Below are 26,516 nucleotides of genomic sequence, written 5' to 3' on the forward strand. Positions count from 1 at the left end.
ACCAGAGTCTTCACACAGGCTCTTCCAGGAAAGTTTCTGGGTCTCCATATGGAACACTCATTGGTAGAAAAGCTTTCCTTTGCCTTTCCTCTTGGAGGATTGGAGGATTCCAGTTCAAAGCCAGCCTGGGCAGGAAAGACTGCAAGACTCCTATCTCCAATGACCCCTGCCACCCCCTCTCTATCTCTTCTTTCCTGCCTGTGCCTCTCAAAAAAAAGCCTAATGCTGTGACTATTCTAATTCCCCCCTGTGATCCCAGAGCAATGGAGAGAGGGGTGCAGAGGGGCCCAGACAAAAGGCTGGGAGCAACGACTGATGTTATTTCTGGGATTCCGGCAGATGCCACGAGAGGCTGGGTGGGGAAGAGAACGAGGGTGGCAGTGGCCAGGCAAAGCCCGGCTTCCCTGATACCTTTGTGAAGCTCTGGGAGGAGATGAGAAGCCCTAGGCTGAGACATGAATGGGGAAGTGATGGCAGGAAGCCACGGAGGCCCAGCGAGGCCCGCTGGCCTGCTTGTGTGACCGGGACCCCGGCCGACCCCGGCCGGCCGTGACGCTGACAGGAGCTCTCGAGTGGAGGAGTCCATGTGGATATGTTTGGTTTTCCCTCGTCACCGCTGCCCATCTCTGGCTCAGCTTTCGCACAGCAGCCTGGCTGTGCCAGGGCCAGGTCCCCGATGCCCGCCTGGCTGAGGTGCTGGCAACTCTCTTCCTGCCCCAGATGGTTTTCCAAGGAAGGGAAGGGGGCAGGAGCCAGCCATGGCCTGGGCAGCCAGGGGCACGGGCTCCACGGTGAGCCCCCTCTGCAGGGGAACGGACAGACGAGCGATCCTCTAAATTGGACTCGCTGATCATGCATTGTTTGCAGCTTGCGCCCCGCCGGCACGCATGGCACAGGGGTGCACTCGTGTCTGCATGTGCATGTGCCTCCGTGGGGGGCGTGCGTGTTTTCAGGATCCTTGTCTGGCCTTATCTCATGGAGAGGGGGACGCAACACGTTGTAGAGATGGATGGAATGGCCGACCACACCAGGAGTGTGTAATTTCGTTCATGAATAGCATAGCCATGTCCACAACACGAAGGAAAGAAGAAAGCCCCACTCAGAGCCCGGTTCAAAACAAGGTGCCACTCTGAGGACACGGATACCAGCCTGCAGCCGCCCGAGACGCTGGGAGCCCCCCATGCCCTGCTTCTGCCCCCAATCCCTGCTTTTGATAGCTAGGGAAACTGAGGCCCAGGGAAGATTCACGACTTACCCAGGGCCACCTGGGAGATGGATGGCAGAGCCGGGGTTTCCTAAGCCCGGGGAACGGGACCCATCCATTTCTGAGCCACAGGGACTCAGCAAATGGCTCCATCTTGATGACCCACTTGAGTCGTGAAGGAGAGAGAGGGAGCGGAGCCCCGCGCGCCGCGCAGACTCACAGAAAGTTGATATCCAACACTGAAAGAGGAACACGTGGGAAAATGGAGCAGCAAAACCCACCAGCGGTCTGGCGAGCGCAGTCCGGAAACGGAGGCGGTGGCGGCATCTCGGGGTGGAGGAGTTAGCCTGGAAGGCCCAAGTGCCTTTTCATGTTCTGCTAAGTTCTGGGGGCTTCCTGCAGGTGGGAGGTCGTGCTCACCTATTGTCAAATGGCGTCTAGGAGCACAGAAGATGGATTCACAGCAGCAGCGCTGGCTCTGGGAGGCCGTGCGGGCTCAGGGACCAGCAGAGCTCCAGCACTTCAGTCTCAGAGCTTCTCTGGGTCAGGCCAGGCGCTGGTGGCTCCAGCCTGTCATCCCAGCTACCCAGGAAGCTGAGACCTGAGCATCACGGTTCAAAGCCAGCCTGGGTAGGAAAAATCTGTGAGATCCTTCTTTCCAATGAACCACCAGAAAACCGGAAACAGCGCTGCGGCTCAAGTAGTAGAGCACCAGCCTTGGGTGAAAGAGCTCAGGGACGGCGCCCCAGGCCCTGGGTTCAAGTCCCAGGACCCACCAGTGTTGTAGCTCTGATCCAGGCAGGCATTCAGACACAAAACTGTCTTCGTGGGTGGAAGGGATTCTGTTTAAGGCGACAGCCGGGCCAGGATAATGAGGACGCTACACCTGGAGAAACTTTACTGTCGGCCACCGAGCGCTGGATGGCCCCGGGAAATGAGACAGGATCCACGCGAGCGCCAAGGCCACACCACAGGGGTTCACACACATCAGGCGTTCGTGGGGGACCTCAGATCACACCGGCTGAGCCAAAGATGCTCTCAGGCCTCTCGATTTTCCACTAGCGTGGACAGTGGAGATGCACTGGCTGCCTGCTTGTGCTTTTTATCATTAAGACTCACGCTCTCTTTTTAAAATCTACGTACAAGAGTCACCGTGTCTTCTGGTACTGGGGAAAGGTCCCAGGGCCAGGCACATGCAGAGCCATGGCGCCACACCCCAGTCCAGAGTGAATGACACAGAAACACCGCTTACAAGCACCTAGCAAGTCTCTGAGTTCAAATCGGGGACTCCTGGAGGAGGAGGGAGGGGGGGAGGGGAAGGCAGAGAGGAAGACCAAGACCAAGAGTAGAAAGGGGAGGGAGAAGGAAGAATAGGCAAAAGTAAGGAGGAAGAAAAGGAGGAGAGAAGGGGAGGAGGAAGAGGAGGAAAAGGGGGGAGGAAGTAGAACAGGAAAAAGGAAGAAGTAGGAAGAGGAGGAGGAGAAGGAGGAAGAGAGGGAGAAGGAGGAGGAAGAGGAGGAGAGGAAGAGGAAGAAGAGGAAAAAAAAGAAGAGTCGGAAGAAAAACAAAACAGAATAAAGGAAGAAAGCTTGCCTACTGCCAGTAGCTCAGGTGGAAATCTGCTCTCCCTACTGCCATGCTTTCACGACCAGGGCCGCCGCGCCTCGGGTGTGTTTGCCAGAGTTTGCTTCCAGGGCGCCGGCATGAAAGCGCAGCGGGTTCTGCAGACGGGGTGCCGCCGTCGGCAGTCAGTGGAGAACTTGCAGTGAAGCGATGCCAAGGTGGCCTTACAGCCGCAGAGAGAGGAGGCGAGCGGCCCCACTGTACAGACCAAGAAACAGAGGCACAGGAAGGCGAGACAAAGCGGCTGATCTCTTACAGGCGGAGGTACAAGGACTCAAGTGTCTCAAAGTGAAGCCGGGCGCTGGCGGCTGACGCCTCCTGAGAGGCTGAGATCCAAGGATGGCGGTTCAAAGCCAGCGACCCGCCGAAGACAGAGTGAAGCTGTGGCTCGAGTGGGAGAGCCCCAGCCTTGGGGGACAGAGCTCAGGGACAGTGACGAGGCCCTGAGCTTAAGCCCCATGACCAGCATTATTTCCATTAAAAAGTCTTATCCTTCCTAAATTAACACCCACGGCCCACTCTTGGCAGGTGGTGAGATGAAAACTAGATGATGTCCTGCTTTGTTGACTGCTGCTCCACTTGTATCAGTACACATAAAAATACGGCTTATAAATATTACACATCAGATATACATAGGTCACTATATATTATATGTATCTTAATGGGCCCACTTTGGTGAATCTAGTTTTATGTGAGATCTTCAGTCTCTTTTCCCCTGGTTAGCTGAGTTCATAAAATATTTGGTGTCTTGTGTTCCATATAAAAAACATAAAGTTAAATTTTCATGCCGCTGTCCTGGGAAGACTGAAGGGCCGTTTTGTAGGTCAGCTATTTTGAATTCCCCACGGTGTCCTGGCATTTCTCCGCACCCCTGGCCGATGCCCGGTCAGTGGCCTGGCCAACTGCGTTGTGGGGCTGCGGGGCCATGGCTGGGGGGCGGGGGGGGAGGAGGTTGTAGAAGCGTTCAGAGAACAGCAGCAGTTTCCTAGAAAACCCCGGACATGAGGGGACTCAGACCTGTCACCCGCAGACCCAGGTTCCCTTCTGTCCAAGGACAGCCCAGGCACACCTCATCTCCACAAACAAGCCGGGTAGCAGAGCACACGCCTGTAGTCCCAGCTACAGAGAGACAGAGGTAGGAGGGCCAGAACCAAAGTAGAGTCCAGCCTTGGCCCCAAACAAACAAGCAAGCAAGCAAACCAAACCGACCACACCAGAACACAAGACCCGATCGGAAAAGAATCTGAAGCAATAGGGGCTGGGACGTGGGTCAGCGGATAGAACACCTGCCTACCGAATGCTGGGCCCTGAGTTCCAACCCCAGTACCACCAGAAATGGAAGAGGCAGGCAGGCTAGGAGAAGAGCTTCTGTGACTCGCAAGAGATCAGAAATGACCCAGGACCCCCCCCACCCACCACGCCTGCATGTCGACCACCGCGAGCTAGCGAGTGCCTGCATACCAAGAAAGTCCCCACTGGAGGAATTCTGAAGTATTAAATAAGAAGAAAACAAAAAGCTCAACTCTTCTCGTCATGAAAACAAGCTTCAGCAGTGTGCTGAGGGCCGCGTCTTCTGAAAAGCAGCACTGTTGACATGTGGAATAGGAAATCCTTGATAAAACCACTTACAGATGATAATTTGAAAAGGGTGAAAGAGTCAGCGGCTCACAGCTGTCATTCCAGGCACCCAGGAGGCCGAGAGCCGAGAGTCGCGGTTCAAAGCCAGCCTGAGCAGGAAAGCCCATGAGACTTCTATCTCCCCAGAAAACTACAAGTGGAGCTGTGGCTCAGGCGGTAGAGTGCCAGGCCTTGAACTAAACCGGTCAGGCACAGCCCCCAGGCGCAGAGTTTGAGCCCAGCACTGGCAACAACACAAAGAAGAAAAATGAAGGAAAGTCCTGGATTTGTTTTTCTTGATGGTTTGCATTCCACCCGATGAGAAAACGGTGACACTCTCCGTCAGAGACACGCCACAGCTTCTAGTAAGTGTGGGATAATTCTGTGTGAGGAGGGGAGGGGAGGAGGAGGAGGAGGAGGAGGAGGAGGAGGAGGGGGGGGGGGAGGCAGTGTCGAAGCCACTGCTGGGCTCCCCCTCACAGACAGGAAAGGACCCATTTTGAGGACCTCCTAAGTGAACCTCTGTGACGAATGGTTTCTGTCTTCCACACTTCCCTCTGTTACGGAATTCTCTCTGCAGTCAGATAGAAGCCTCTCCAGCTTGATCTTAAGCCCAGCCCTTCCCCTCCTGTCTCAGGCGGAGGAGAGCGGCCGAGAGCCACGCTGCTGCAGTCACTCCTCAGTCATTCACGGAGTAGCGCAGCTGCACTCTTCCTCTACCATGACCCAGATTCCCAGGCCTGTCTCCATGGCTCCCAGGACACAGGAGGTCGCAGATCAAAGCCAGCACAGTCAGAGGGTTGCGGTCAGGAAAGCCAAACCAGGCCCCCCGGCCTCAACGGCTGTGGCTCAGCCTCTTTTGTGTGCTGGGCTGGGACCCAGCTTGCAGCAGTGGATTCTGGCTGTTACCCAAACTTCCCGGCCCACTCTGAAGCACCTTGCATCGGCCTGACTCGGTGGAGGTGCAGTTTGGGGGTACGGTGTGCACCCAGATGCCACGTGGGGCAGAGGACAAGTCTAAGAGAACCACGGTTCCGATCCAGCGGCTCCGCCCGCACTGGCAGCTGCCCCCGGCTGAGATCTGAGGATCCTTCGCTGGAGACTCTTTGGTAGAGTTGTGAATCTGCACTTTCCTGGAGGCTGAGCGTCTGAGGACGTCCCCCCAGTCTCCAGTCTCATCCCCCGCCAACCCCCTGGAAGCCAACCCCTCTGGGGTGCAATTCTCAGTCTACCCAAGGCAGGAGCTGGACAGCGGCGGTGCCAGCTCTCCCGAGCGCCCGGAACCCCTCATCCAGGTAACAGGTGTCTCTGAGCCGGGCATTCTCCTTACGGGCTGGGACGTGAACCAGGCTCCCCCAGCCCCTGCCCCAGCGGCCATCCTCAGCTGCAGAGACCAGTAACAAACGAGCCTGCAACTCCTCACCAAGCGGGGTCCCCGGGGGGGAAAGCGAGGAGAAACTGAGTGGCTTTCCCGACAGTGGTCACCGGGGAAGGCATTTCTTGGGGACACAGTGCCCCCTCAAAATGGCAAGCATGAGACACACACACCCTAACAGCTACTGTCCACAGCCTGCAGGGGTTCTCGCCCCAACTTCTATCCCACTTTTCCCTGACGAGGTGAACACGTAAGTTCATTGTTTTGGAGATGAAGAGACAGATCAGGAGAGGTGAGGCGAGGCCGGGCGTGGCTGCGTGGGAAGCAGAGGTGGGGAGACAGTGCGAGCCGGCGCTCGGTGCAAAAGCCAGCAAGACTCCATTTCAGCAAACGAGGGCGACGCAATGGTAGGAAGCCAGGACAGAGGGCAGAGGCCGGGTCGCCCGGACCGGGAGAGCCAGGCTCCATGCAGTCACTAAGAAAATGCTCGCACCCCACCACGCCAGCCCTGCTTTGCAAGAAAGCCCAGGCACGGTGGCCTTCCCACATCCCGGCTTCCTGCACAGCCGGGGCCGGGGGCTCCCGCCTGTCGCCCCAGCTCCTCAGGAGGCTGAGCTCTGAGGATCGCGGTTCAAAGTCAGCCCAGATGGGAAAGCCCGCCAGACTCTGATCTCCAACGAACCGCCGGAAAACCAGACGTGGTGCCGTGGCTCAAGTGGTAGAGCACCGCCTGGAGTGAAAGATTTCCTTCCAGGAGAGCGCCCAGGCCCCGAGTTCAAGGCCCAGGGCCAACCACAATCAACCGGCAAGCAGAACAAAAACCCCATGCGTAGGAAGCTGGCCACGCCTTGCGCAGTGACATGTCAACAGCCAGCGCGCCGCCCCGTCCAGGGTCCATGAACTGGCCTCTGCGTGGGGTCCCCGCCGCGCCGTCCCTGTGGATCTCGGGCCCCAGCCCGGCCTCCCCATCTCCACCCAGCCATGTGTGCGCCCTCCCATCCCAGCCGAGTCAGGATTCGAACCCAGCGCCACTCCTGAGGTCCTGGGTTTGCACTGGGCCGGGGTGGGGAGGAGAGGGGGAGCACGGGGTGTCCTACCCGCTCCCACTTGCGCTCCTTGTTGAGCAGGATGATGACGAGCTTGGGGTGCATCTGGTACCCATCCTCGCTGAAGGACAGGTTCCTCCCCTCGAACGTGACGTTGATCAGGTACCTGCAGAGACACAAGGCCAGCGGGTTAGGAGCAGGAAGCCGTGGAGACGGGACGGGCTGGGGGACCCCAACGCTGGGCACGCACACCCGCTCCGGCACCTCCCCACCACGACGGACCCGTCGGGGAGAGAAATGAATCCTACAGCCTCAAAGTACAGAGCGCCAGGCCGGGCTCCGGCTGCAGCTCTGACTCTGGCTCTGCTGCTGTCAGAAACCTCGGCAGTGCTTCCGCTTTCCTTTGTCACCGGGTCTGCTCTGCAGAACGCGGGGTGATAAGGAGAGACGGCCCTGCTTCTTCATCGGGGTTCCATGGAAGGACTAAGTTAAGCACTCCCATCACTCACAGTAAATGCACATGAGGTGCTGCCTGCAATCCTTAACTCCAGGGAGGAGGTGGGGGGAGAGAAAGCAAGGGCACATCCACACCGCCGGAGCCACAGCGCCACGCCAGCTTTCTGATGTTTACGTTTACTTTTTGGTTGTTCAATGGAGAGAGTCTGATGGATTTTTCCGCCCCGGCTGGCTTTGAACCTTCGTCCTCAGACCTCAGCCCCACCTGTGCCCGGCTTCATCATCTGGGAAAGAACCCCACGTTTGTCCCCCATGTTCCATTCCCAGCAGGACGGGAGGTGGGGGCCCCCCGGCCCCCCTTGCCCCGAGCACCCCATGTCTCCTTCGCTCCTGCTCGCGCCCGCCCGCACTGCAGCCAGGCCAGCTCCAGCCAAAGCTGGAGTCTGAGTCTCCAAACTCAAACCAAGAGCCCTCCAGAATCCATTCCAAGAAGCGTAATTACCAAACCACCAGACGGCATATTTTAAACTAACAAACTATACTTTGAAGCATTCAAGGCCATTATCTTGGAAAAGATAATGGCTCTGGCGGTAACGGTAATGGATTGTGTGGAATAATTTCTGGAGCTCTTCAGAGGAAGGTTATGAAACACAGAAAAATAATTCAGCCTCATTTCGAGATTTTTTTTTGAATGAAAGAAGAGAAAGACAGAAGGAGGGGGGCAAATAAGGAAGGAAAGACAAGAGGAGGAAAAGAAAGAAGAGAGGAAATGAATGATCAGGGCTAAACGCCCCTCTTCTCATCAGGCACAGCTCTAAATAATTCTGACTTTATCTAAACCACCGTCAGAAACATTGAAAAAACCCCAATTCATTGCAGAAGGCAATTGGTTGCAAGAGAAAAGTTTCAGATGTATTCAGGTAGCCAGCAGCACGTACAGACTAGATGTCTGCGCTCGCAAGGTGACGGGAGGGAAGAGCTGAGAATTTGCAGAGGGGAGGAGATAAGGTTCCCTGGTGATTTTGTTCTAGACTGCCAGAAAATGCCCTCGTTCTGCAATGTCCTCCATCTCCTAGCTCAGCGAGTTCATGCTACAATTCCTCGACACGTCTCAGATTTTTATTTTATTTTTTGTCAGTAGTGGGGCTCAAACTCTGGGCCTGGGCGCTGTCCCTGAGCTCCTCCACTCAAAACTGGCGCTCTACCACGTTGAGCCACAGCTCCACGTCTGGTTTTCTGGTGGTTCACTGGAGATCAGAGTCTCCCGGACTTTTGTGCCCAGGCTGGCTTTGAACCACGATCCTCCGATCTCAGCCTCTTGAGTAGCTAGGATGACAGGCGGGATACACTGGGGGCTGGCTCAGATTATTTTGTACTTAATAAATCTCCCGACAACATAGAAGACATTCTCCTGTGAAGCATCTTATATCGTTTCTACCCTTCAGCGACAGACAGATTTAATCGTGCGCAGTTATTTTTTTCTACTGAGTGATTAATTTCCTGTGGTATGACACTAGCTATTACTGTGTGTGTGTGTGTGTGTGTGTGTGTGTGTGTGTGTGTGTGTGTGTGTGTCTATCAGCAAGGATGTCCTTCCACGAGCAGAACAAACCAGCCCTGTTGGGGAAGCAGGGATGGGAGCTGGTCACCCTGGCTGTGGAATGCCGGCCCCTCAGGCCCAGGTCTTTCTGTAAGATGAAGACATGGCGTCACCCTTCCTGCTTCCCAGACAAGGCAAAGGCATGAGCAGACAGCGTTTGCATAACACGTAGGCTCCTACACACGTAGGATTCGACCCAGGAACCTCCCTGCAAAGGATACACTGTGCAACCGAGGTGCAGGGAAGCAGCTCCCCTCATGTTGAACCCCGGTGAGCATGGGCGGGCGTAAGGACCTTTTCACAGTGTCCCCCCCAACCACCACCGAGGACTGGAGATGGGGTTGCCAGGCAGGGAGATCAAACCAGGCCAAACGCTCCACGAGACCTGGACAGAGCCAGCCACACTCGGGTCTTGCTTTACGGGCTCCATTTTGAATATGAACTAAAGTCACGAAGCTGGGAGAGGGTGGCCCCGTCTGGCGTCTCAGTCAAGGGGCTGAGATCTGAGGATCGTAGGTCAGAGCCAGCCTGGGCCCAGAAGTCTATAACTCCTATCTCCAATTAACTACCAGAAAACTGGAAGTGGGGCTGTGGCTCAAGCGGTGGAGCACCAGCCTGGAGCAAAAATGCTTAGGGATAGCGCCCAGGCCTTGAGTTCAAGCCCCAGGAACGGCACAGAAAAGAAGGAGGGAGGGAGGGAGAGAGAGAGAGCTTACAGAACTTCCATATGCAAATTGCTAAATGAAGAACTGAACTACAGTGAAGATCAAGCGACGTCCGTGATAACTGTGCATGTTTTCAGCACATCATCCTGCAGCCCCAGTGGACACGCGTTACTTCTAGGATGGAAGCTGGACCTCCGAAAAATCAGGATGACCAAAAGCTATAACGCTACGTAAAACTCGAGACTGCGAAAACGAGAAAAATGAACAGAAAGGTTCCATCTTCAGAGGGGAAAACAGGTGCCAAGACGCTTAAATAGCTTCCCAAAGTGAGCTTCCCGTCCTGGTCTCACGTCCGGGTCTCACGTCCGGGTCTCACGTCCTTCCTCCCCAGGGCAGAGCTCCAGTCTGCGGCTCACCCCAGGCTCTGCACGGCAGTCCAGTCCCGCGTGGCACATGCCACACCTCTGCTGTGCATTGGAGCGCGGGTGCCTCGGGCCAGGCCCGGGCCACAGCTCCTTCTGGCCTTGTCTCCCACTGCCTCCACGGAGAGGAAAGCCCCATACCCTGATGGCGGAGCCACACGCTGGGGGATAATGGGGTCGAGCTGAGTGCGCCAGGTCCAGTGACCCCTTGGCCTCGGCCGGGCCACCCAGAGCCCCTCTGCCAGGCCGTGCTGACCCCCCAGAGCTGGGACTTAAGAGACCCGGAGACCCTCCCTGCCCTCCTCATCTCTACGAGACACGGGATGCTGAAGCCCATACACCCATGGCGCGGGGGGGGGGGGAGACTCCTTGTCCAGGTCATTCCCTGGGGGAGGCAGAGCTGGGGCGAGGGACAGGACGTGGGCCCGGAGGCCTCCCTGCCCCTCGCCAAAAGGCCCCCACCGCGCTGGCGAAATTCCATGGCCTCCCTTTGCAGTTTCTTAGCGAGTAAAAGTTAAATGGAAAGGACACGTGGTTCTGGGAAGGTGAATTGAGTGTGTGACCCTCAGTTTACAAGATTTCTGCCTCTGAAAATGATCTGTGACCCTGACACTTGATGTCTTGGTGTAGGCCTTCAGGCCCCCATTTGTCAAACAGGCTGGCGTGAACCACCTCGATTGCCTGACTTGGAAAGCAACAGCTGTGCTTTGATGTAATAATGTGTGTGCGTGTGTGCGTGTGTGCGCGTGCACATAGGGCTTAGGCACTGTCCCTGAGTTTTTTGTTCAAGGATGGCGCTCTACCACTTGAGCCACAGTTCCCGTGACTGCTCCCCTTTTCTCTTTCGGGGGTGCCGGGTGGTTCCCTGGAGAGTCTCATGGACTTTTCTGTGCAGGCTGGCTTTGAACCGAGCTCCTCAGACCTCAGCCTTCTGGGATGACAGACGAGAGCCACCGGTACATGGTTTAAGTGATTTTTACTGTGCACAGTTGAGGCTTTCAACACAATGTTGTGGGTCACGTACGGAAGGGCGAGCACGGAACGCTCGCTCACCCACCACCTCCCCTCTCTTCTGTGTTTGAGCTCCTGCATCTGAAAATAAGACCAGAGCCTTTCAAAAGGTCCTTCAAGGAGTGGAGGGTGCTGTCAGATATGATTACTTATGTGTTTTTTTCTCTGGAAACAGTAAAGACAATTTTCCCTTTGGATGAGAAACAATAGCCTTGAAACAAAACTTTGGAAGCTACCTAATTAGAGACTAGTGTTGAAGGAAAGAGGCACAAAGTTCTTTTCGAATTAGATTTGTGGCTATGGTTTGGGTATGCCACGGAGAGGTGTTTGATTATTTCTTAGCTTAAGTGATAATTACCAAGATGAATCCCACGTGAACAGCCCAGAGGTACAGTGGTTGGCACAGTGGGGAAGGTCTGCTAGATCCAAAGCCAGCCTCTAGAAGAGGCCCCGCCATCGGATAGCCTGCCTTTGAGCCAAGCAGGAGGCTGAGGTGATGCCTCAAAATGCCAGATGAAAGAAAATTAAGGGAATGAAATAAAATAAAGCAAGCGAAGAAACACGCACACGCACACACACACACACACACACACACACACACACACACACCCCACAGTGTGGGGCCGGGTCTGGAGTGACAGCTCAGGCAGGTGACCTCCCTGCTCAGGTTTGGTGCCTGTCACTTTCTCGAGTTGTGTGACAATCTCCCGAGGGTGGTGAGTGATTTGATCTTGTCCACAAAGGTCCCTCCGAGGCCAAAGGAATTGGGAGGAAATTTTAAACGTTTCCTTTGACATGTCATTCGTAAAAGTATTCAATCACACCGCAGACAAAATAATTTGAAATACTAGGGTACTTTATTTTTCTTAAAAGCTGTTCTCTTATTTTAGGCAAAATGACATATAGTTGAGAAGCCTGGGAAACTTAAAGGGCAGGCTGCAAGATTAATTTAAAATTACTTGAGATGGATTAAAAATAGTCTGTCTTCCAATGAGTTAAGCATTTCTGTCTAGAATGGTTTTGCCGTCGGCAATTTATTTTGCAAGTCATTCCCCATAAATCACAGAAGGTTCAAGTCTGGGCCAGGCCAGGATGGCTTGCTGAAGGACTTAATTAGTGGAATTGTGTTAATGAGATATTGAAGTGTCCTCCACACAAGTTTCAGAGACTGCTGCTTCTGCTGGTCAGGAATGCACTTTACTCTCTCGGGAGTATGGGCTGAATTGTGTGTGCGTGCAAGTGTGTGTGTGTGCGTGCGTGTGTGCATGCGCGCGTGTGTGTGCGCATGCATGCATGCATGCGTGTGTGTGTGTGTGCGTGCATGCGTGTGTGTGCCTGTGAGCGTGCAGGTCCTGAGGCTTGACCTCAGAGCCTGGGCTCTGTGCTGGCCCTGACTGTTTGCTCAAGGGTAGCACTCTACCACTTCGCCACAGCTCTTCGGACCCTTTATGGTACACTGAAGGATCTGATGGGTTTTCCTGCCTGGGCTGGCTTTGAACCTCGGTCCTCAGATCTTAGCCTCCCGAGTAGTTAGTGGTGTCCGGCTGGAACTGGGACTCAAGCAGCTGGCGGTGACATGTTGATTCACCATTTTTTTTTTTTTTTTACAAAGGAAAAGTCTTTCCTTTCTTTCCCCCTGAGAGTTATTACTTGTGCTCTGCCTCGTGAGTGAATGGCTTGAATTAGTTTGATTGGAAATGAGAGAAAATGGAGGATTTGGGCTTTGGGGTTGTTTTTGTTTTTGAGACTCACCCAACAAACTGACCTTGGCAGACCTAAGAAGGCAGAGACTTCTCGCTCCTCCAGAAAGCTGCCCAGTCAGCAGAGAACCCTGGGTGGCCCTGCCTTTGTCTCCCCACTGGCATCTCCCACTGGGGAGTCTGGTGATGACAGCCCCTGGCTGGGGAAGAGGGAAGGTTCTGGAACCCCCTCCCCAGGCCTATGTGGGGTCAAGCCCACTGGTGAGGCTCCTTACACACAGAGGAGGGGGGAAGGTTGGACTGCACCCCCAAGGTTCAGGGGTGAGGGGCACAGGACAGACACCCGAGGAAAGACAGAGCGAGTTAAGTGAAGAGGGGACCAGCTACAGAGAGTGGAACTAACACACGCGTGTGCGCGCGCACACACACACACACATGCACACACACATGCACACACACATGCACACACACACGCACACACACATGCACACACACACACGCACACACATGCACACACACACGCACACACACACACACACACACACGCACGCCCAGGCTGTGTGCTCTTTGTTTCAGAACTCACGTGCTCCGCTCCCTCCACTACTCCCTGGGTACTCATTATCACTGAGCAGTTATACAAAGCAGTGTCCATTCCTCGTATTGGTTTTTAAGTACAGTCGTTAGATTCTTCATTGTTAAAAAAAAAAGAAAGAGAAGTTAAGCTGGGTGCCAGTGGCTGAGAACTGAGGATCGGGGTTCAAAGCCAGCCCGGGCAGAGGGTGGAAGAGGAAAGACTCCTTGTTGGAGGCGTGGTTCAGCCGGTGGAGCGCCGGCCAATGAGGGAAAGCGTGGCATACCATGTGCAAGGCAGTGCAGGCAGTGGGTCGCTTGCTGGGCAGGACACTGCGCCGTCTCTGTGCCTAGGGTAACCCCAAGGGAAAAGCTTCTCTGCCCAGCGTTCGTGTTTGCTCCCGGGCTGGCAAGACACCACCGGCCAAGGAGCAACCGGCAGAGATGTCTCCAGAACATTCGGCCCTGCCCAGACCCCTCCCACCTGTGAACGCTCAGTCACAGCAGGAGAAATCTCGCACGTGTATACACCTTGGCGGGAAACCCGGAGCCCCGGACAACCCCGAAGGAAAGGATCGAGGCGTTTTGCCTCCTCTCTTCCACCTTCTGCTTTCTCAAAATGCTGCCAGTCGGTGGTGACATTTTTCTCCCACCCCCGCGAGTGGCTAACCCTCAGGAGGTTGGTTTCTTACCCAGGACACCTTCGTATTTATACATCTCCCCAACTTCTCCACAGACCCCGGCCTGCTCTTACTTCATCAGCACAGCGTACACAATCCGCCCGACTCTGTTTCTCTTGGAAGGTACAGCATGCTAAATGTCACAAAACCTTCCTAAGTGTGTGTGTGGGGGGAAAGGGATGAATGACTTTGTAGTGAGTGGTGGCTTCAGTCACAGGGAAAAGGCACAGACACTGGGAATTGTCCCTGGTGGGAAAAGGCAGTTCTAGTAAGTAATTAATTAGCAGAATTCCTCTATAGAGATTCCCTGAGGACACTCACGGCCCGGGGAAGGAAGACGATAAAGGAAGGGTATGCCAAGGGCTAGCGCTGGGCTGTTTTCCGATTGGTCAGGGGATCCTGTGAGCTAGTGCTGGGCTGGCTTCTGATTGGTCAGAGTCAAGGGCTAGCGCTGGACTGGTTTCTGACTGGTCAGGGGATCTGGGGGCTAGTTCTGGACTGGTTTCTGATTGGTAGGGGCCTGGCTCTTTCCCTCCTTCTCTAGGTTGATGTTTCCATGGAAACTGGCTCTTTGATACTTCTGAAATGACTGTATTTTATACCATTAACTCTTTGTTGATCAGGGCCAGTCACAGAGATTCTTTTTTTTTAACCCCTCTGAAGAATAATTCCATTTCTACCCCTTCTTAGTGCTCAAAAAGAATAACTGACCCGGGCCGGCTCTCTTTTCCTACCCAACGCCACTCTTTGCCCCGGCGATCCTGGCTTCCGCCTCTGCCTTTCCACTGAGACTTCCCAGCGTCACCCATAATCAGAGCCAAGCCACCATACCAGGACCAGGAGTGTTTCTTCCGTCACCACTCGTGTGACATTACACAGCTTCCAAAAGTGGGCACTTGTGACTCCCGTCCCGTCTACGTGTGGAAGATGACAGATCTCAGGCCAGCCCTCTCTGGCCCTCCGCTCATTTAAACTGGACCTTCCCTGGCTTGAGGCCGTCAAGCACTCCATCTGGAGGCCAGGCTTCTCCCTGAGTTCTCACCTGCAGCCACAGTGTCATCGACCACTCGGGCAGGGCCCTCCCCGCCTCCCTGACGCCTTCGGTCCAGTATTTCTGGACTGTGCTATCATAATGTTTTGCTATGGAGTCAAACTTAACCACGCCAGCTCTATGCACTTAGAACTCTGGTGCAGCTGGATGTCTCCCTTTCTGCCATGGTGTCATCTGTAACACATGAATGAAAGGAGAGGAAACAAGCGTGCCCCTCCCAGAACCAATCTGTGAAAGAGTCAACAATGCATTAGATTATCCACAAAATGCGCGGATCCACGCTCGCCCCTTCCCCAGTTCTGTCTCCCCAAGGCAAACGAGGCCCACGGCTTTACTGACACATCAGTGAAACTGCTTGGAAATCACAGTTCATCGCTGTCTGTGTAATAATAATAATAATAATAATAATAATAATGATAATAATGATAATCAGAAGAAGAAGAAGAAGACGACCTGCAACCACGCTCTCACTCACTCACATGGGCTGAGCTCTGTTCTGGGTGTTTTACATTATTTTAAGTGCTCACAGAAGTGCTGTAAGAGAAAACAGAATGGATGGGATGAAGATTATGCAACAGCTATAGCCACATGAAGTCCCCCTCCCCCGGGGTTATCCACCCTGGGAGCCGATGCCAGGGAGCTTCTGGCTGATTGCGAGGCCACTGTGCCCTCCTCTGTGAATAACACTGCCAACCGGGGCACAAGAGCGGAGAGGGTCGCCGACTTCCAGCACAGCAGAACTAAAATCCAAACCCAGACCTGAAGGCTTCCAAACCAGACGTCATTATCGTGACTTAGATCACCCGGTATTCCACCCACCGCGCTCCGTCCTTCGCACACCCCGTGGCCGGCAACACCCGCTCGCAGAACAACACAGCTCTGACCTCTGGGCGCTCTCTGTCTGTCATCTGTCACAGGCATTAGCCCCCCAAAAGGTGAAGACATGGAATTAAGTTGTCTTACAGGAAAACAGATGACCCGTGGATCTAAGTGGCAGGCCTGCCTGGACTTACAGGAGAGTTAAATCTCAGATCACACTTGGGAAGAAGTTTTGTTTTTTAGAAAGTCTAGGGCTATACTCTAGGAATCCCTGTTAAAGGCAGAAAACAAGAACTAGAATATTTTATTTGGTTCTCTCAAGGTCTTTTTTTTTTTTTTTTGCCAGTCCTGGGCTTGGGCTCAGGGCCTGAGCACTGTCCTTGGACTTTCTCAAGGCTAGAGCTCTACCACTTGAGCCTCAGCACCACTCCCGGATTTTTTCTATGTATGTGGTACGGAGGAATTGAACCCGGGTCTTTGTGCATGCTAGGCAAGCACTCTACCACTAGGCCAAACTCCTGGCCCGTCTTTTGTTTTTTTTTAAGGGGGGGGTGGGAGGTTTATCTTGGTTTGGCGCAGAATGTCCACGTTTCTCTGTGGACTCGGAATACAACATTAAGCCAGGCGCCAGTGATTCGTGCCCGTATTCTAGTTACTCAGGAGGTTGGGATCCGAGGATCGTGGTTCAAAGCCAACACTGATGGGAAAGTCCACAAGACTCCACAAGTGGAGCTGTGGTCGAGTGGTACAGCGCCAGCTGTGCATATAAAAGCCAAGTAAGAGAAAGAGCAAGGTACAGAGTTCAAGCCCCAGCACATCCACATATACAAGACAGATACAGATACGGGTGTAGACAGAGACGGGGACTTTGTATAGGTGTTACATACTCATGGTGACTATGTATACGACATCTATGCATAATAAACACATGCGCACGCTGCATTTATTGACGCTTCTGTGTTCTCTACCAAGGTAAGTCTTTCATTTGGGAACAAGCAGTGGAAGTCACTCTGCTTCCAACGCACTTTTCCAGGAGGAAGCCAGGAGATACAGAGGGGTCCGGTGGGTATTTGTTTCCTCTGGTGGGGGGAGGGGAACGGCCCCCTCCCCGCCCTCCCCACCGTCCTCACGTGACCGCCCCACACCCGGCCCAGTCCTGGAGGGCCGCACAAGCAGGGGCAGCAGCAGGGAGTGCTCCTCAGCGCTCACTGGCATGGGGGAGAAGCCGTTCCCACTGCACTTGGCAGACAGCGCCTGGACGTGGACGGACGGACAGAGGGACGGAGCCTGGGGGGGGGAACCAGCAAAGACCCCCGTGAGGACTTAACCCCCGGGCATGTGTGCGCGCTGGAGTTAACCTGACTTCCCGCAAACCCTGGGCAACCTCGCAGAAGCAAGGGAGCTGGCATTGACGTCCACTTCCCTCTCCCCGCCCCCCCCAGTCACGACCAGGCTGGCCGATGACAGGGCGTTAAGGCTAAAAACCCCACCTATTTCATGTAATTGAGGGAGAGGTAGAGAAGGAGCTTGGAGAAATGCCATGCTTGATGAGGGGGAGCGGGGAGGAGGGAGAGGGGGCGCTAGCCCTTGCTGAACAGAGACGGAGAGATGGAGTGGATGGAATTCTGGGCTGCCGCAGGCTGGGTGCTGTTTCCATGGCAACCACCCTGGGCACACGGAGAACTGCCAGAATAAGTCAGGATCCAAGGAAAGTGGGTGTTGGTGTCGGCGGGGAGAGGGCCTCTCTCCCGGAGGGCGTAACGCGCTCCCCATTCCTTTCCCTGACGTGAAGCCCCAGTCTGAGCCAGAAGCACCCAGCCCCTAGCACCCGGCGTCCGGCTGCTCAACGACTCCCACAGCAGCCGTGCAGGGCCTTGGGGTGGTCGGGGGTCCGCGAGGCCCTGAGTGAATCTGAGGGAATCCGGGTGTGTGTGTCGGGGGGCGGATCCCTGTGTCCACTGGTGAACTGCTCACAACGTCCTTTCAGCCCTTTGCACATAGAGAACTAACACGGGTGTTCATGTGGCCTGGACGTGCAGAGGCCTCCCGCGTGGACAGCCTCCGTGGCCCGTTCCTGACGCGGGTCCCCACGCAGAGGCACACGGCCGATGTCCCCACTCGGCTCCGGGGTCCCCTCCCGACACACTCCCCCCCTCCCGAGGCGGGCCAGGGTCCGGAGCCAGGACAGGGGTGCGTGGGGCTGGGGCGGGGACACGGACCGAGACGCCCGGTCCTCGTCCATGGCTTTGCTCCGTGGAACTCTGTGGACCTCAGCCATAGAAAGCACAGCACGTGCAGAGAGCAGAGGATGGCAGGCCACTGGGGTGCCCTCACCCGCAGGTAACATCTGACACAGACTGAGCTGGGGCCCTGGGAGCCTGGGAGAAAGAGGCCCCGCTCCTCCCCTTCCGCCCCCCCCCCTTTTCTGTCCTTCCCTGACTCCCTCCCTCCCTTCCTTTCCCTCCCTTCTCCTCCCTCCCTCTCCCACCTCCTCTCTTATCCTTCCTCTGCCTTCTGCCCTCCTTCTCTCTTCCTTCCCTCCCCCTCTCTCCTTCCTTTTCTCCCTGCCCTCCCTCCCCATCTCCCCTGCTCCCACCCCATGTCCCAGGAATCCAGTCAGGCCATCAACGCCGCAGGAAGCACAAGAAGCAGAAGGGAAGGAACTCGTGGCGTGGGACTTTGTGAGGGGGCGCCATCTTGGCTGAGCCACAAAGAACGGATAGGGAGCAGACAGCGCTGGGGTGCAGGGATGTGGGGGAGCAGCAGAGTGGGGTGCAGGGGCAAAGGGGGCGGGGGTGAGGGAGGTGTGTGCAGGCCGGGGCGGCATGCAGGCAGCCAGGCACACGCCTGGCATGGCCGTGCCGCCCTCATCTCTATAAATAAGTATCTAAGGAAAGTTTTCCAATAGGGCAGACAAGCGATCCAATTCATTTTCTAATTAATTTCCAGTTGTTGAGAAGAGTAAGACTGCTCGGCTAGAGGCAAGTTAAAGGACTCCTGGGCTAGAAGAGACACCGGGGGGATTCAAGCCATTGTGGCCGGGTGGCGGTGGCGTGTCCCAGGGGAAAGCAAGCAGGGACGGAGGACAGCCTGGAGGCGGCCGAGCTCAGCGGAAGACAAGGAAGATGGCAGGGAGCAAGGAGCATCGAGAGGACTACGGAAAAACCATTCGTGAGCCAGGCGCGGGGGGGGGGGGGGGGCTGAGAGCTGAGGGTCGTGGCTCCAAATCAGTCCAGGCAGAAAAGCCCGTGAGCCTCCTTCCTCCAGTGAACTAGCAAAAAGCCGGAAGCGAAAGTGTGACTCAAGGGGTAGAGCACCAGCCTGAGCGGAAAAGCTCAGGGGCGGCATTCAGGTCCTGAGTTTAAGTCCAAGGACCGGTGTACACACACACACACGCACACACACACACGCACGCGCACACCAAACCCCAAGATAGGCTGGACCACACTCATTTTTCAAGTTCGGAGCACAGCAGAGTTGAACACCTCCCTTCCAACGCACGGCGGATCTACCGTGGCCTGCGGGCTGGGGAGGGTCCACCTGGTGCTTGGTATTCCGCTCCTGTCAGAAACCCTCAGAATCACCTCATCCCTTTCACGCAGTGCGTTGTAAGACTGAAGGGATGATTGCAATTTACTTCTCCAAAGGCTGTCCCTTGAACTCCTCTCAAATGCTGTGGTTCCAGAACCTACCCTAATCACGCTGTCACCGAACTGACCCAGGTTCATCCCCAATTATCCCCTGTCCCCCCAGGCCCATGTAAGGGATCTGTCAGTCCAGTCCTGTGGGCTCCGGGTCCCTTGGTGACTGAACCGGCTCACAGGTCTGGCTGGGGTCCGGGCTGGTGGGGACCCTCGCCCGCATCCTGCAGGTCCATCTTCACCAAGAGCTGCCGGCAAACTCCACCAAATGGGGCATTCAGAACCCCTCTGACTGCACCCTGGCAGACCTTTACACCACAGGACTTCATGTCTTGTCTGCCCTTCCTCAGCTGCAGGTGGACGTCCTGGCAACCTGACAGGCAGACGTTCTGAGGAACCACAGGTAGAATTCCTGACCACCTACAAGTAGAATTCCTGACCCCCTACAGGTAGAATTCCTGACGACCTACAGGCAGAAGTCCTGACCACCTACAGATAGAAGTCCTGACCACCTACAGGTAGAATTCCTGACGACCTACAGGCAGAAGTCCTGACCACCTACAGGCAGAAGTCCTGACCACCTGTAGGTAGAATTCCTGACCACCTACAGATAGAATTCCTGACCACCTGTAGGTAGAATTCCTGATGACCTACAGGCAGAAGTCCTGACCACCTACAGGTAGAATTCCTGACCACCTACAGGCAGAAGTCCTGACCACCTACAGATAGAATTCCTGACCACCTACAGATAGAATTCCTGACCACCTACAGGTAGAATTCCTGACCACCTACAGATAGAATTCCTGACCACCTACAGGTAGAATTCCTGACCACCTACAGATAGAATTCCTGACCACCTACAGGCAGAATTCCTGACGACCTACAGATAGAATTCCTGACGACCTACAGATAGAAGTCCTGACCACCTACAGATAGAATTCCTGACCACCTACAGGCAGAAGTCCTGACCACCTACAGATAGAATTCCTGACGACCTACAGATAGAATTCCTGACCACCTACAGATAGAATTCCTGACCACCTACAGGCAGAATTCCTGACCACCTACAGGCAGAAGTCCTAATAATGTACAGTCAGAAGTCCTAAGGACCTACAGGCAGAAGTCCTGACCACCTACAGGCGGAAGTCCTGACCACCTACAGATAGAATTCCTGATGACCTACAGGTAGAAGTCCTGATAATGTACAGATAGAAATCCTGACCACCTACAGGCGGAAGTCCTGACCACCTACAAGTAGAATTCCTGACCACCTACAGGTAGAATTCCTGACCACTTACAGGCAGAAGTCCTGAGGACCTACAGATAGAATTCCTGACGACCTACAGGTAGAATTCCTGATGACCTACAGGTGGAAGTCCTGATGACCTACAAGCAGAAGTCCTGACCACCTACAGGTAGAATTCCTGACCACCTACAAGTAGAATTCCTGACCACCTACAGGCAGAATTCCTGACCACCCACAGGTAGAATTCCTGATCACCCACAGATAGAATTCCTGACCACCTACAGATAGAAGTCCTGACCACCTACAGGCAGAAGTCCTGACCACCTACAGATAGAATTCCTGACCACCTATAGGTAGAAGTCCTGACCACTTACAGGTAGAATTCCTGATCACCCACAGATATAATTCCTGACCACCTACAGGCAGAATTCCTGACCACCTACAGATAGAATTCCTGACCACCTACAGGCAGAATTCCTGACCACCTAAAGATAGAATTCCTGACCACCTACAGGCAGAATTCCTGACCACCTACAGATAGAATTCCTGACCACCTACAGGCAGAATTCCTGACCACCTACAGATAGAATTCCTGACCACCTACAGGCAGAATTCCTGACCACCTACAGGTAGAATTCCTGATCACCTACAGATAGAATTCCTGATCACCTACAGATAGAATTCCTGACCACCTACAGGTAGAATTCCTGACCACCTACAGATAGAATTCCTGATCACCTACAGATAGAATTCCTGACCACCTACAGGCAGAATTCCTGACCACCTACAGATAGAATTCCTGACCACCTACAGGCAGAATTCCTGACCACCTACAGGTAGAATTCCTGATCACCTACAGATAGAATTCCTGACCACCTACAGGTAGAATTCCTGACCACCTACAGATAGAATTCCTGACCACCTGTAGGTAGAATTCCTGATGACCTACAGGCAGAAGTCCTGACCATGTACAGATAGAATTCCTGACCACCTACAGGCAGAATTCCTGACCACCTACAGGTAGAATTCCTGACCACCTACAGGTAGAATTCCTGATCACCTACAGATAGAATTCCTGACCACCTACAGGCAGAATTCCTGACCACCTAAAGATAGAATTCCTGACCACCTACAGGCAGAATTCCTGACCACCTACAGGCAGAATTCCTGACCACCTACAGATAGAATTCCTGACCACCTACAGGCAGAATTCCTGACCACCTACAGATAGAATTCCTGACCACCTACAGGCAGAATTCCTGACCACCTACAGGTAGAATTCCTGATCACCTACAGATAGAATTCCTGATCACCTACAGATAGAATTCCTGACCACCTACAGGTAGAATTCCTGACCACCTACAGATAGAATTCCTGATCACCTACAGATAGAATTCCTGACCACCTACAGGCAGAATTCCTGACCACCTACAGATAGAATTCCTGACCACCTACAGGCAGAATTCCTGACCACCTACAGGTAGAATTCCTGATCACCTACAGATAGAATTCCTGACCACCTACAGGTAGAATTCCTGACCACCTACAGATAGAATTCCTGACCACCTGTAGGTAGAATTCCTGATGACCTACAGGCAGAAGTCCTGACCACGTACAGATAGAATTCCTGACCACCTACAGGTAGAATTCCTGACCACCTACAGGTAGAATTCCTGACCACTTACAGGCAGAATTCCTGACCACCTACAGATAGAATTCCTGACCACCTACAGGTAGAATTCCTGACCACCTACAGATAGAATTCCTGACCACCTACAGGCAGAATTCCTGACCACCTACAGGTAGAATTCCTGATCACCTACAGATAGAATTCCTGACCACCTGTAGGTAGAATTCCTGACCACCTACAGATAGAATTCCTGACCACCTACAGATAGAATTCCTGACCACCTGTAGGTAGAATTCCTGATGACCTACAGGCAGAAGTCCTGACCACCTACAGGCAGAATTCCTGACCACCTACAGATAGAATTCCTGACCACCTACAGGTAGAATTCCTGACCACCTACAGGTAGAATTCCTGACCACCTACAGATAGAATTCCTGACCACCTACAGGCAGAATTCCTGACCACCTACAGGTAGAATTCCTGATCACCTACAGATAGAATTCCTGACCACCTACAGGTAGAATTCCTGACCACCTACAGATAGAATTCCTGATCACCTACAGATAGAATTCCTGACCCCCTACAGGTAGAATTCCTGACCCCCTACAGGCAGAATTCCTGACCACCTACAGATAGAATTCCTGACCACCTACAGGCAGAATTCCTGACCACCTACAGATAGAATTCCTGACCACCTACAGGCAGAATTCCTGACCACCTACAGGTAGAATTCCTGATCACCTACAGATAGAATTCCTGACCACCTACAGGTAGAATTCCTGACCACCTACAGATAGAATTCCTGACCACCTACAGGTAGAATTCCTGACCACCTACAGGTAGAATTCCTGACCCCCTACAGGTAGAATTCCTGACCCCCTACAGGCAGAATTCCTGACCACCTACAGATAGAATTCCTGACCACCTACAGATAGAATTCCTGACCACCTGTAGGTAGAATTCCTGATGACCTACAGGCAGAAGTCCTGACCACCTACAGGCAGAATTCCTGACCACCTACAGATAGAAGTCCTGACCACCTACAGATAGAATTCCTGACCACCTACAGATAGAATTCCTGACCACCTGTAGGTAGAATTCCTGATCACCCACAGATAGAATTCCTGACCACCTACAGATAGAATTCCTGACCACCTACAGGCAGAATTCCTGACCACCTACAGATAGAATTCCTGACCACCTACAGGTAGAATTCCTGACCACCTACAAGTAGAATTCCTGACCACCTACAAGTAGAATTCCTGACCACCTACAGATAGAATTCCTGACCACCTACAGGCAGAATTCCTGACCACCTAAAGATAGAATTCCTGACCACCTACAGGCAGAATTCCTGACCACCTACAGGTAGAATTCCTGACCACCTACAGGCAGAATTCCTGACCACCTACAGATAGAATTCCTGACCACCTACAGGTAGAATTCCTGACCACCTACAGATAGAATTCCTGACCACCTACAGGCAGAATTCCTGACCACCTACAGATAGAATTCCTGACCACCTACAGGTAGAATTCCTGACCACCTACAGGTAGAATTCCTGATGACCTACAGGCAGAAGTCCTGACCACCTACAGGCAGAATTCCTGACCACCTACAGATAGAATTCCTGACCACCTACAGGTAGAATTCCTGACCACCTACAGGTAGAATTCCTGATCACCTACAGATAGAATTCCTGACCACCTACAGATAGAATTCCTGACCACCTACAGATAGAATTCCTGACCACCTGTAGGTAGAATTCCTGATGACCTACAGGCAGAAGTCCTGACCACCTACAGGCAGAATTCCTGACCACCTACAGATAGAATTCCTGACCACCTACAGGTAGAATTCCTGACCACCTACAGGTAGAATTCCTGACCACCTACAGATAGAATTCCTGACCACCTACAGGCAGAATTCCTGACCACCTACAGGTAGAATTCCTGATCACCTACAGATAGAATTCCTGACCACCTACAGGTAGAATTCCTGACCACCTACAGATAGAATTCCTGATCACCTACAGATAGAATTCCTGACCCCCTACAGGTAGAATTCCTGACCCCCTACAGGCAGAATTCCTGACCACCTACAGATAGAATTCCTGACCACCTACAGGCAGAATTCCTGACCACCTACAGATAGAATTCCTGACCACCTACAGGCAGAATTCCTGACCACCTACAGGTAGAATTCCTGATCACCTACAGATAGAATTCCTGACCACCTACAGGTAGAATTCCTGACCACCTACAGATAGAATTCCTGACCACCTACAGGTAGAATTCCTGACCACCTACAGGTAGAATTCCTGACCCCCTACAGGTAGAATTCCTGACCCCCTACAGGCAGAATTCCTGACCACCTACAGATAGAATTCCTGACCACCTACAGATAGAATTCCTGACCACCTGTAGGTAGAATTCCTGATGACCTACAGGCAGAAGTCCTGACCACCTACAGGCAGAATTCCTGACCACCTACAGATAGAAGTCCTGACCACCTACAGATAGAATTCCTGACCACCTACAGATAGAATTCCTGACCACCTGTAGGTAGAATTCCTGATCACCCACAGATAGAATTCCTGACCACCTACAGGCAGAATTCCTGACCACCTACAGATAGAATTCCTGACCACCTACAGGCAGAATTCCTGACCACCTACAGGTAGAATTCCTGATCACCTACAGATAGAATTCCTGACCACCTACAGATAGAATTCCTGACCACCTACAGATAGAATTCCTGACCACCTGTAGGTAGAATTCCTGATGACCTACAGGCAGAAGTCCTGACCACCTACAGGCAGAATTCCTGACCACCTACAGATAGAATTCCTGACCACCTACAGGTAGAATTCCTGACCACCTACAGGTAGAATTCCTGACCACCTACAGATAGAATTCCTGACCACCTACAGGCAGAATTCCTGACCACCTACAGGTAGAATTCCTGATCACCTACAGATAGAATTCCTGACCACCTACAGGTAGAATTCCTGACCACCTACAGATAGAATTCCTGATCACCTACAGATAGAATTCCTGACCCCCTACAGGTAGAATTCCTGACCCCCTACAGGCAGAATTCCTGACCACCTACAGATAGAATTCCTGACCACCTACAGGCAGAATTCCTGACCACCTACAGATAGAATTCCTGACCACCTACAGGCAGAATTCCTGACCACCTACAGGTAGAATTCCTGATCACCTACAGATAGAATTCCTGACCACCTACAGGTAGAATTCCTGACCACCTACAGATAGAATTCCTGACCACCTACAGGTAGAATTCCTGACCACCTACAGGTAGAATTCCTGACCCCCTACAGGTAGAATTCCTGACCCCCTACAGGCAGAATTCCTGACCACCTACAGATAGAATTCCTGACCACCTACAGATAGAATTCCTGACCACCTGTAGGTAGAATTCCTGATGACCTACAGGCAGAAGTCCTGACCACCTACAGGCAGAATTCCTGACCACCTACAGATAGAAGTCCTGACCACCTACAGATAGAATTCCTGACCACCTACAGATAGAATTCCTGACCACCTGTAGGTAGAATTCCTGATCACCCACAGATAGAATTCCTGACCACCTACAGATAGAATTCCTGACCACCTACAGGCAGAATTCCTGACCACCTACAGATAGAATTCCTGACCACCTACAGGTAGAATTCCTGACCACCTACAAGTAGAATTCCTGACCACCTACAAGTAGAATTCCTGACCACCTACAGATAGAATTCCTGACCACCTACAGGCAGAATTCCTGACCACCTAAAGATAGAATTCCTGACCACCTACAGGCAGAATTCCTGACCACCTACAGGTAGAATTCCTGACCACCTACAGGCAGAATTCCTGACCACCTACAGATAGAATTCCTGACCACCTACAGGTAGAATTCCTGACCACCTACAGATAGAATTCCTGACCACCTACAGGCAGAATTCCTGACCACCTACAGATAGAATTCCTGACCACCTACAGGTAGAATTCCTGACCACCTACAGGTAGAATTCCTGACCACCTACAGATAGAATTCCTGACCACCTACAGGCAGAATTCCTGACCACCTACAGATAGAATTCCTGACCACCTACAGGTAGAATTCCTGACCACCTACAAGTAGAATTC

At 53.2% G+C, this 26,516-nt stretch overlaps 1 protein-coding gene across 1 annotated transcript in view; it reads right to left on the reverse strand.

Moving 5' to 3' along the window:
• The window catches only part of LOC150042454 (glutamate receptor ionotropic, NMDA 2B-like), a 132,213-nt gene that overhangs the window by 26,046 nt on the left and 79,651 nt on the right, over nt 1-26,516 (reverse strand). The window contains 1 exon segment of the mRNA XM_090324445.1: nt 6,917-7,031. Within this exon segment, the coding sequence (XP_090180571.1) occupies nt 6,917-7,031 (115 nt within the window).

The sequence above is a fragment of the Megascapheus bottae genome, chromosome 35 (assembly GCF_031878675.1).
Source record: "Megascapheus bottae isolate mThoBot1 chromosome 35, mThoBot2.hap1, whole genome shotgun sequence".
Taxonomy (NCBI): Eukaryota; Metazoa; Chordata; class Mammalia; order Rodentia; family Geomyidae; genus Megascapheus; species Megascapheus bottae.